General features: G+C 40.1%; 1 protein-coding gene across 1 annotated transcript in view; it reads left to right on the top strand.

Annotated features, from left to right (window-relative positions):
• LOC142687187 (acid-sensing ion channel 1C-like) overlaps window positions 1-14,740 on the top strand; it is a 145,387-nt gene extending 130,647 nt beyond the window's left edge. Inside the window, exon 10 of the mRNA XM_075847553.1 lies at window positions 14,522-14,740. Coding sequence (XP_075703668.1) covers window positions 14,522-14,626 — 105 coding nt within the window. The 3' untranslated portion in view covers window positions 14,627-14,740. The remainder of the gene's footprint in view (window positions 1-14,521) is intronic.
• The last annotated feature ends 242 nt before the right edge of the window (window positions 14,741-14,982 follow it).

Below are 14,982 nucleotides of genomic sequence, written 5' to 3'. Positions count from 1 at the left end.
CACACAGTACAACATATCACACATCATATATACACACAGTACAACATATCACACACATCAGATATACACACAGTACAACATATCACACACACACATCATATATACACACAGTACAACATATCACACACATCATATATACACACAGTACAACATATCACACACATCAGATATACACACAGTACAACATATCACACACACATCATATATACACACAGTACAACATATCACACACATCATATATACACACAGTACAACATATCACACACATCAGATATACACACAGTACAACATATCACACACATCATATATACACACAATACAAAATATCACACACATCATATATACACACAGTACAACATATCACACACACATCATATATACACACAGTACAACATATCACACATCATATATACACACAGTACAACATATCACACACATCAGATATACACACAGTACAACATATCACACACACACATCATATATACACACAGTACAACATATCACACACATCATATATACACACAGTACAACATATCACACATCATATACACACACAGTACAACATATCACACACATCATATATACACACAGTACAACATATCACACACACACATCATATATACACACAGTACAACATATCACACACATCATATATACACACAGTACAACATATCACACACACAGCCTATATACACACACAGTACAACATATCACACACATCATATATACACACAGTACAACATATCACACACACACATCATATATACACACAGTACAACATATCACACACATCATATATACACACAGTACAACATATCACACACACAGCCTATATACACACACAGTACAACATATCACACACATCATATATACACACAGTACAACATATCACACACATCATATATACACACAGTACAACATATCACACACACAGCCTATATACACACACAGTACAACATATCACACACACACATCATATATACACACAGTACAACATATCACACACATCATATATACACACAGTACAACATATCACACATCATATATACACACAGTACAGCATATCACACACATCCTATATACACACAGTACAACATATCACACACATCATACATACACACAGTACAACATATCACACATCATATATACACACAGTACAGCATATCACACACATCAGATATACACACAGTACAACATATCACACACATCAGATATACACACAGTACAACATATCACACACATCATATATACACACAGTACAACATATCACACACACAGCCTATATACACACACAGTACAACATATCACACACACACATCATATATACACACAGTACAACATATCACACACATCATATATACACACAGTACAACATATCACACATCATATATACACACAGTACAGCATATCACACACATCAGATATACACACAGTACAACATATCACACACATCATACATACACACAGTACAACATATCACACATCAGATATACACACAGTACAACATATCACACACACACATCAGATATACACACAGTACAACATATCACACACATCAGATATACACACAGTACAACATATCACACATCATATATACACACAGTACAACATATCACACATCATATATACACACAGTACAGCATATCACACACATCATATATACACACAGTACAACATATCACACACATCAGATATACACACAGTACAACATATCACACACACAGCCTATATACACACACAGTACAACATATAACACACATCATATATACACACACAGTACAACATATCACACACACACATCATATATACACACAGTACAACATATCACACACATCATATATACACACAGTACAACATATCACACACATCAGATATACACACAGTACAACATATCACACACATCAGATATACACACAGTACAACATATCACACATCATATATACACACAGTACAGCATATCACACACATCATATATACACACACAGTACAACATATCACACATCATATATACACACAGTACAGCATATCACACACATCATATATACACACAGTACAACATATCACACACATCAGATATACACACAGTACAACATATCACACACACAGCCTATATACACACACAGTACAACATATAACACACATCATATATACACACAGTACAGCATATCACACACATCCTATATACACACAGTACAACATATCACACACATCATACATACACACAGTACAACATATCACACATCATATATACACACAGTACAGCATATCACACACATCAGATATACACACAGTACAACATATCACACACATCATATATACACACAGTACAACATATCACACATCATATATACACACAGTACAGCATATCACACACATCAGATATACACACAGTACAACATATCACACACATCAGATATACACACAGTACAACATATCACACATCATATATACACACACAGTACAACATATCACACATCATATATACACACAGTACAGCATATCACACACATCAGATATACACACAGTACAACATATCACACACATCAGATATACACACAGTACAACATATCACACATCATATATAGACACAGTACAACATATCACACACATCCTATATACACACAGTACAACATATCACACATCATATATACACACAGTACAACATATCACACATCATATATACACACAGTACAACATATCACACACATCATATATACACACAGTACAACATATCACACTCACACATCATATGTACACACAGTACAGCATATCACACACATCATATATACACACAGTACACCATATCGCACACATCAGATATACACACAGTACAACATATCTCACACACACAGCCTACATACACACACAGTACAACATATCACACACATCATATATACACACAGTACAACATATCACACACATCATATATATACACACAGTACAACATATCACACACATCAGATATACACACAGTACAACATATCACACTCACACATCATATGTACACACAGTACAGCATATCACACACATCATATATACACACAGTACACCATATCGCACACATCAGATATACACACAGTACAACATATCACACACATCATATATACACACAGTACAACATATCACACACATCATATATACACACAGTACAACATATCACACACATCATATATACACACAGTACAACATATCACACACATCATATACACACACAGTACAACATATCACACACATCATATATACACACAGTACAACATATCACACACATCAGATATACACACAGTACAACATATCACACACATCATATATACACACAGTACAACATATCACACACATCATATATACACACAGTACAACATATCACACACATCATATATACACACAGTACAACATATCACACACATCATATACACACACAGTACAACATATCACACACATCATATATACACACAGTACACCATATCGCACACATCAGATATACACACAGTACAACATATCTCACACACACAGCCTACATACACACACAGTACAACATATCACACACATCATATATACACACAGTACAACATATCACACACATCATATATACACACACAGTACAACATATCACACACACAACAGATATACACACAGTACAACATATCACACACATCATATATACACACAGTACAACATATCACACATCATATATACACACAGTACAACATATCACACACATCAGATATACACACAGTACAACATATCACACACATCATATATACACACAGTACAATATATCACACACATCAGATATACACACAGTACAACATATCACACACACATCATATATACACACAGTACAAAATATCACACATCAGATATACACACAGTACAACATATCACACACATCATATATACACACAGTACAACATATCACACACACAGCCTATATACACACACAGTACAACATATCTCACACACACACATCATATATACACACAGTACAACATATCACACACATCATATATACACACAGTACAACATATCACACATCATATATACACACAGTACAGCATATCACACACATCCTATATACACACAGTACAACATATCCCACACATCATATATACACACAGTACAACATATCACACACACATCATATATACACACAGTACAACATATCACACACACAGCCTATATACACACACAGTACAACATATAACACACATCATATATACACACAGTACAACATATCACACACACACATCATATATACACACAGTACAACATATCACACACATCATATATACACACAGTACAACATATCACACACATCATATATACACACAGTACAACATATCACACACATCATATATACACACAGTACAACATATCACACACATCATATATACACACAGTACAACATATAACACACATCATATATACACACAGTACAACATATCACACACACACATCATATATACACACAGTACAACATATCACACACATCATATATACACACAGTACAACATATCACACACATCATATATACACACAGTACAACATATCACACACATCATATATACACACAGTACAACATATCACACATCATATATACACACAGTACAGCATATCACACACATCCTATATACACACAGTACAACATATCACACACATCATACATACACACAGTACAACATATCACACATCATATATACACACAGTACAGCATATCACACACATCAGATATACACACAGTACAACATATCACACACATCATATATACACACAGTACAACATATCACACATCATATATACACACAGTACAGCATATCACACACATCAGATATACACACAGTACAACATATCACACATCATATATACACACAGTACAGCATATCACACATCATATATACACACAGTACAACATATCACACATCATATACACACACAGTACAACATATCACACACATCATATATACACACAGTACAACATATCACACTCACACATCATATATACACACAGTACAGCATATCACACATCATATATACACACAGTACAACATATCACACATCATATACACACACAGTACAACATATCACACACATCATATATACACACAGTACAACATATCACACACACACATCATATATACACACAGTACAACATATCACACACATCATATATACACACAGTACAACATATCACACACATCATATATACACACAGTACAGCATATCACACACATCAGATATACACACAGTACAACATATCACACACATCAGATATACACACAGTACAACATATCACACACATCAGATATACACACAGTACAACATATCACACATCATATATAGACACAGTACAACATATCACACACATCCTATATACACACAGTACAACATATCACACACATCATATATACACACAGTACAACATATCACACATCATATATACACACAGTACAACATATCACACATCATATATACACACAGTACAACATATCACACTCACACATCATATGTACACACAGTACAGCATATCACACACATCATATATACACACAGTACACCATATCGCACACATCATATATACACACAGTACAACATATCACACACATCATATACACACACAGTACAACATATCACACACATCAGATATACACACACAGTACAACATATCACACACATCATATATACACACAGTACAACATATCACACACATCATATATACACACAGTACAACATATCACACACATCATATACACACACAGTACAACATATCACACACATCATATACACACAGTACACCATATCACACACATCATATATACACACAGTACAACATATCACACATCATATATACACACAGTACAACATATCACACACATCATATATACACACAGTACAACATATCACACACATCATATACACACACAGTACAACATATCACACACATCATATACACACAGTACACCATATCACACACATCATATATACACACAGTACAACATATCACACATCATATATACACACAGTACACCATATCGCACACATCAGATATACACACAGTACAACATATCTCACACACACAGCCTACATACACACACAGTACAACATATCACACACATCATATATACACACAGTACAACATATCACACACATCATATATACACACACAGTACAACATATCACACACACAACAGATATACACACAGTACAACATATCACACACATCATATATACACACAGTACAACATATCACACATCATATATACACACAGTACAACATATCACACACATCAGATATACACACAGTACAACATATCACACACATCATATATACACACAGTACAACATATCACACACATCAGATATACACACAGTACAACATATCACACACACATCATATATACACACAGTACAAAATATCACACATCAGATATACACACAGTACAACATATCACACACATCATATATACACACAGTACAACATATCACACACACAGCCTATATACACACACAGTACAACATATCACACACATCATATATACACACAGTACAACATATCACACACACATCATATATACACACAGTACAACATATCACACACATCATATATACACACACAGTACAACATATCACACATCATATATACACACAGTACAGCATATCACACACACAGCCTATATACACACACAGTACAACATATCACACACATCATATATACACACAGTACAACATATCACACACACACATCATATATACACACAGTACAACATATCACACACACACATCAGATATACACACAGTACAACATATCACACACATCATATATACACACAGTACAACATATCACACATCATATATACACACAGTACAGCATATCACACACATCCTATATACACACAGTACAACATATCACACACATCATATATACACACAGTACAACATATCACACATCATATATACACACAGTACAACATATCACACACATCATATATACACACAGTACAACATATCACACACATCATATATACACACAGTACAGCATATCACACACATCAGATATACACACAGTACAACATATCACACACATCAGATATACACACAGTACAACATATCACACATCATATATAGACACAGTACAACATATCACCCACATCCTATATACACACAGTACAACATATCACACATCATATATACACACAGTACAACATATCACACATCATATATACACACAGTACAACATATCACACTCACACATCATATGTACACACAGTACAGCATATCACACACATCATATATACGCACAGTACACCATATCGCACACATCAGATATACACACAGTACAACATATCTCACACACACAGCCTATATACACACACAGTACAACATATCACACACATCATATATACACACAGTACAACATATCACACACACAACAGATATACACACAGTACAACATATCACACACATCATATATACACACAGTACAACATATCTCACACACACAGCCTATATACACACACAGTACAACATATCACACACACAACAGATATACACACAGTACAACATATCACACACATCATATATACACACAGTACAACATATCACACATCATATATACACACAGTACAACATATCACACACATCAGATATACACACAGTACAACATATCACACACATCATATATACACACAGTACAACATATCACACACACATCATATATACACACAGTACAAAATATCACACATCAGATATACACACAGTACAACATATCACACACATCATATATACACACAGTACAACATATCACACACACAGCCTATATACACACACAGTACAACATATCACACACACACATCATATATACACACAGTACAATATATCACACACATCATATATACACACAGTACAACATATCACACACATCATATATACACACACAGTACAACATATCACACACACACATCATATATACACACAGTACAATATATCACACACATCATATATACACACACAGTACAACATATCACACACAGCCTATATACACACACAGTACAACATATCACACACACACATCATATATACACACAGTACAATATATCACACACATCATATATACACACAGTACAACATATCACACACATCAGATATACACACAGTACAACATATAACACACATCATATATACACACAGTACAACATATCCCACACATCATATATACACACAGTACAAAATATCACACACACATCATATATACACACAGTACAACATATCACACACATCATATATACACACAGTACAACATATCACACACATCATATATACACACAGTACAACATATCACACACATCAGATATACACACAGTACAACATATCACACACATCATATATACACACAGTACAACATATCACACACATCAGATATACACACAGTACAACATATCACACACATCATATATACACACAGTACAACATATCACACACATCAGATATACACACAGTACAACATATCACACACATCAGATATACACACAGTACAACATATCACACACATCAGAGATACACACAGTACAACATATCACACACACACACACACACACACACACACATCCGATATACACACAGCATACCTCCCAACTTTCAAATATCACAAAGAGGGACAACTGATGTGGCAGGCGCAGTGCGTCACAACAATTTAATTTCTTTTAAGCCATGCCTCTAATCCCACCCAATCCCCGCCCATACACACCCCGATTCAGCCCACACAGTATAATGCCCCATAGCTGCCCCCACATAGTATAATGTCCCCATAGCTGCCCCCACACAGTATAATGTCCCCATAGCTGCCTCCACATAGTATAATGTCCCCATAGCTGCCCCCACATAGTATAATGACCCCATAACTGCCTCCACACAGTATAATGCCCCATAGCTGCCCCCACATAGTATAATGTCCCCATAGCTGCCCCCACATAGTATAATGTCCCCATAGCTGCCCCCACATAGTATAATGTCCCCATAGCTGCCCCCACATAGTATAATGTCCCCATAGCTGCCCCCACACAGTATAATGTCCCCATAGCTGCCCCCACATAGTATAATGTCCCCATAGCTGCCCCCACACAGTATAATGTCCCCATAGCTGCCTCCACACAGTATAATGTCCCCATAGCTGCCTCCACACAGTATAATGTCCCATAGCTGCCACCACACAGTATAATGCCCCCATAGTTGCCCCCACACAGTATAATGCCCCCATAGCTGCCTCCACACAGTATAATGCCCCCATAGTTGCCCCCACACAGTATAATGCCCCCATAGTGCCCCCACATAGTATAATGTCCCCATAGCTGCCACCATACAGTATAATGCCCCTATAACTGCCTCCACACAGTATAATGTCCCCATAGCTGCCCCCACACAGTATAATGTCCCCATAGCTGCCCCCACATAGTATAATGTCCCCATAGCTGCCCCCACATAGTATAATGTCCCCATAGCTGCCACCATACAGTATAATGCCCCTATAACTGCCCCCACACAGTATAATGTCCCTATAGCTGCCTCCACACAGTATAATGCCCCCATAGCTGCCACCATACAGTATAATGCCCCATAGCTGCCCCCACACAGTATAATGTCCCCATAGCTGCCACCTTACAGTATAATGTCCCCCATAGTGCCCCCACACAGTATAATGTCCCCATTGCTGCCTCCACACAGTATAATGCCCCCATAGCTGCCTCCACACAGTATAATGCCCCCATAGCTTCCCCACACAGTATAATGTCCCCATAGCTGCCTCCACACAGTATAATGCCCCCATAGCTTCCCCACACAGTATAATGTCTCCATAGCTTCCCCACACAGTATAATGTCCCCATAGCTGCCACCCACACAGTATAATGTCCCCATAGATGCCTCCACACAGGATAATGTCCCCATAGCTGCCACCTTACAGTATAATGTCCCCATAGCTGCCTCCACAGAGTATATTGTAACCCATAGCTGCCCCACACAGTATAATGTCCCATAGCTGCCTCCACACAGTATAATGTCCCCATAGCTGCCCCACACAGTATAATGTCCCCATAGCTGCCTCCACACAGTATAATGTCCCCATAGCTGCCTCCGCACAGTATAATGTCCCCATAGCTGCCACCTTACAGTATAATGTCCCCATAGCTGCCTCCACACAGTATATTGTAACCCATAGCTGCCTCCACACAGTATAATGTCCCATAGCTGCCTCCACACAGTATAATGTCCCCATAGCTTCCACCTTACAGTATAATACCCCCATAGCTGCCACCTTACAGTATAATGCCCCCACAGCTGCCACCATACAGTATAATGCGCCCATAGCTGCCACCACACAGTATAATGCCCCCATAGCTGCCCCCACACAGTATAATGTCCCCATAGCTGCCTCCACACAGTATAATGTCCCCATAGCTGCCCCCACACAGTATAATGCCCCCATAGCTGCCTCCACACAGTATAATGCCCCCCATAGCTGCCACCATACAGTATACTGCCCCATAGCCTGCCACCATACAGTATAATTCCTCCATAGCTGCCACCATACAGTATAATGCCCTCTAGCTGCCACCATACAGTATAATTCCTCCATAGATGCCACCATGCAGTATACTGGCCCATAGATGCACCCAGTATAAAGCTAACACAGATTACCCCTTGCAGTATAATGCCCATACTGGTGCACCGATGCAGTATAATGCCCAAACAAATTCCCCCATAAAGCATAATTCCCCCTTAGCTGCCTCATACAGTATAATTCCCCCTTAGCTGCCCCTAGTGCCAGTGCCCTAGTGCCAGTTCTCTTGTAGCTCGTGACAGTGCCCATGTAGATAGTGCCCATGTACATAGTGCCACAGAGTCCCCTGTAGATAGTGCCCCTGTGTACATGTAGATAGTGCCACAAACCCCTTGAAGCTAGCGCCATGCCCCCCTCCACCCCCCGTAGATAGCGCCATTGGGACTCCCTCTAGGAGTGGAATCCCCAGCCAGAGCATAGGCCGGGGATTCTAGAGGGAAGACCTGATGTCACTGTCCATATATGGACAGTGACGTCAGAGCGGAAATCCCGTTGCCGACTCTGGCCGGGGATCCTGATCCAGGAGAAGCCCCTGACGTCAATGTCCATATATGGACAGTGACCTCAGGGCTTTCCTCTAGGAGCGGAATCCCCGGCCAGATCATCGGCAACATGGATTCCGCTCAAGGAATAGCCACTAATTCTGAAGCTGGGAACCTTCAGCTCCCTGCTTCAGAATTGGTTCAGAGCGGAGGAGCAGAGGGAGCTCCTCTGCTCACCGAAGACTCCCCATGCACAGCGCTACTTTAAGCGCTGTGTTTGGGGAAGCACTTGACGGTACTGTCCATATATGGACAGTGACGTCAGTGGCTACTTCCTGAGCAGAATCCCTGTTGCCGACTCTGGCTAGCGATTCCCTGCTCCTGACGTCAATGACCATATATGGACAGTGACCTCAGGGATTTCGTCTAGGAGCGGAATCTACGGCCAGATCATTGGCAACGGTGATTCCGCTCAAGGAGTAGCCACTAATTCTGAAGCAGGGAACCATCTGTTCCCTGCTTGAGAACTAGTTCAGAGTGGAGGAGCAGAGGAAGCTCCTCCGCTTGCTGAGGACTCCCCAAGCACAGTGCTACTTAAAGTAGGAATGAGATACTGCTTATTACATGTAAGATACCAACAGAGAATGTGAATCCGTCCACTGATGCCAGCTAGGATTGGCACTGGCCAAAATCATGTGCGTACTGCAACAGGTAGCCAATTTTTCTCAGGGAATGGGCTTAACTGCATGCTATTCCCCTGATTGTGGATTCTCTGGTGTGGTAAGAGCTGGTTGACGAGAATCTTTATAGCTCGTCACGGTCATTAATGTCTATTCAAGATAAAGGAGTGACAGAGTAAACATCTCAAGACCAATCTAAGTCTAGGGTCCCATGCACACGACTGTAAAATCGCCTGTAATTACGGACTGTAATTATGGTCCGTTATTACGGGCTAATTCATTTCTATGGCCGACGGACACCTTCCCATATGTCTACGGGAGGGTGTCCGTGCCATAGACACCTTACATGGTTACATAGTTTGTAGGATTGAAAAAAGACACATGTCCATCAAGTTCAACCAAGGGATGGGAAAGAGGAAGTAAACAATTTCTACACATAGGAGGTGATATTTTTTTGTTCTAAGAAATGATCTTTGCCTTTTTTGCAGCATCTCCTGTCCCTGCTGTGACGGCTCCTGCGGTGACTATTCCACAGATTCACCGTTCTCACAGTAAAGAAGACTTGTCGCCTCTGCAGGGTGAACCTTTCTTTTTCCAGACGGAGGGAATAGGACATGTCCTATTTTTTTATTTTACGGGCCGTGCTCCTATACTTTATAATGGGAGTACGGCTCGTAAAAACGGCCAGCCGTGCCAGTCATTACGAGCCGTAATAACGGGCACGGTCGTGTGCATGAAGCCTAAGTCAGTAAGTTCTGAAAACATACAGAAGGATCGTAATGTTTCCTGTGACAGGATAAAACCAAAATCTAAAGCAAGAACATTGGTAAGAGTCACATGGGTCGTCCTACTGAGAGGGTCCTCTGATCACAGGTTGGTCAGGACAATCGTGAGGAGACGCGTGTCCACGTTCTGACGGGGATGTATCATGGAAACTGGAGAATCTGAGGAGTGGACTCATTAGGTAGCACTCGTCTGTACCTGGAATATGATCCCATTAGTAGGTGACTGGCCATGCAGATGAGGACAGCGATGAGTCCCGTGATGTGCACTTTAATGTAGGGGTTGTATCTGTGTCATCCTAAAAACCGGATCAGAGACCAGGAGAAATGATGACTTGTGCCCTTCTAGGGGGTTTACGATTATGACAGGAATTAGAAGATGTGGATCCTTCCCCACAGATTTTCTCCACGTGTTCTTCCATTACTTCAGTGATTGATCTGATCTATGGAGTCATCTGCCAGGAGTTCTCTGCTCATCGGCATAGAACTCAACAATCAGTCAGATCTGGACATAGAAAGAGTGGTCAAGAGAAGAGCCTCCCGGTTCAGTTCTCTCGTACCGTGTCAGTGCATGGACTCCCCGTGTAGAAGATGTCATAAAACTGCTGTGAAGAGCCATAGAACCGCTGGGGCCACACGTAGAGCAGTCACATGCCATATCATCAGTGAAAAAGATGGCACGCGGGTACCGAGGCCAGTCCAACCCTGTGCCACATCTTATCATTGTGGGTTCTGGTTAATGAACGGAGACCACCCTGAGCCTGGTAGCTGAAACCATCGAATTCGCTCATCTCAGAAGATTCCTGCTTATGTCCTAGGGCCACAGCTTTAGAGCTTCAGGTCAGAGATTTTGGGGGCCCTCCCTGTAAAGTTAAATGATTACATAGACGGGTCACAATCCGTGCTCCCTCTACAACGTACCAAGAACGGGAAGGTAGAAAGTTTGGTTCTTGCTGCAGTTTTTTCTCCAGGACAAAGTTCATTGCAATAAGTGCACAAGTCCTGGGATCTTCTTGACTCTGTCCTGGTATTTCATACAGAACATGGACCACGTAGATCTCTATAATGCCCCCTCGTATAGAGTAGGTCGAATGTACAACAGAACATTTCTGCATTTGGTAAGAGTTGACAGTCACATGACTGAGTCGGCCATAGACATAAAGGTTATTGCTCTAAATCTGGGTGTTTCTAGAAGGGGTGCAGAGGCAACAGTGGAGCCCTGGTACGCGAGGGTCCCAAAAACCTCTCTGCCACGTAAGACACCAGTATTATACATGGAATAGTTGGGGCCCAGGAAACTTTACCTGATCGCTCAGGATCAGTGGTGTTCGATGATCCACCTGCAGGATTTACTCTGATGCATGTGGAGAAAGGTAAAGATCTGATATTCCAGAATTCACCATTTAAGGGGGAGAATCCTTCAAACCAGGAAATATCTTTTTTTAGAGCAAGAAAGGAAAAGAAGGGCAAAAAATAATGAAGCACAAACATTTCCAATAAAAACATTTCCAATAAAAACATTTCCAATAAAAACATTTCCAATAAAAACATTTCCGGCACACGATCCTCCCTCTCCTCATGCAATCAATGGGGTCCAAAAGTGAAGTCCCACCAAAAGCCCCTAAAAGTTCTAGTAAGTCGAAGGCCAAGCAAGGACTCCCAAAACACTTATCCCAGATTCAGTCCCTAAACCTTATCTCCCCCTGTGGACAAGATACACAGAGAACCAAGATGAACCAGTGAGTACCGGCCCCTTCTATCTTGTCTCATTACCACGCTCATCTTTACAAATGCCCCTGTACATAAACCCAACCACAGCAGACCAAGAAGGTGACCATCGTATAACTAGATAAGCACCCCCATCCCAGGACAAGAGACAGGGGCACTTCACCCTTCTGTCATTTCCCAATGTTACCCCAATGCCCTTTCCCTCTTACTTGTCCACCTCATTTTGCTTTTTCTTTTACACAGGATCCATGGCACTCACTGCAGAGCCCGCCATACTGCCCTAAATGCTCCCCGCACGTCTTACCTCGTCACCAGGCTTTAGGATCCATTCGAGAATTTGCTTGCTGACTGCTGAAAATTCCCTCAAATTATAAGTTATAGCGGGAAGCGAATCATGACTCAAGAAAACCCGTAACCGAGAACGAGGGACCCTTCACATTGCCAAAAGTTTGTGAATGTCTTCAACCAAGTAATAAAAGAATATACAAAATACCGGGAACAATGGTCGCCTAAGTCTATCATGTCTGATCTGTACAAAACATCGAATAGTGATCAGTACTACACCCGGATCTCCAGTATATAGAGCTAGTGATATCACTGTATATACAACACTGGTGAGAGGTCATCTAGAGTATAGTGATCAGTACTACACCCGGATCTCCAGTATATAGAGCTAGTGATATCACTGTATATACATCACTGGT

Source organism: Rhinoderma darwinii (assembly GCF_050947455.1).
Source record: "Rhinoderma darwinii isolate aRhiDar2 chromosome 5 unlocalized genomic scaffold, aRhiDar2.hap1 SUPER_5_unloc_2, whole genome shotgun sequence".
In the NCBI taxonomy this organism is placed as follows: Eukaryota; Metazoa; Chordata; class Amphibia; order Anura; family Rhinodermatidae; genus Rhinoderma; species Rhinoderma darwinii.
This window is presented reverse-complemented; position numbering and strand designations above follow the sequence as displayed.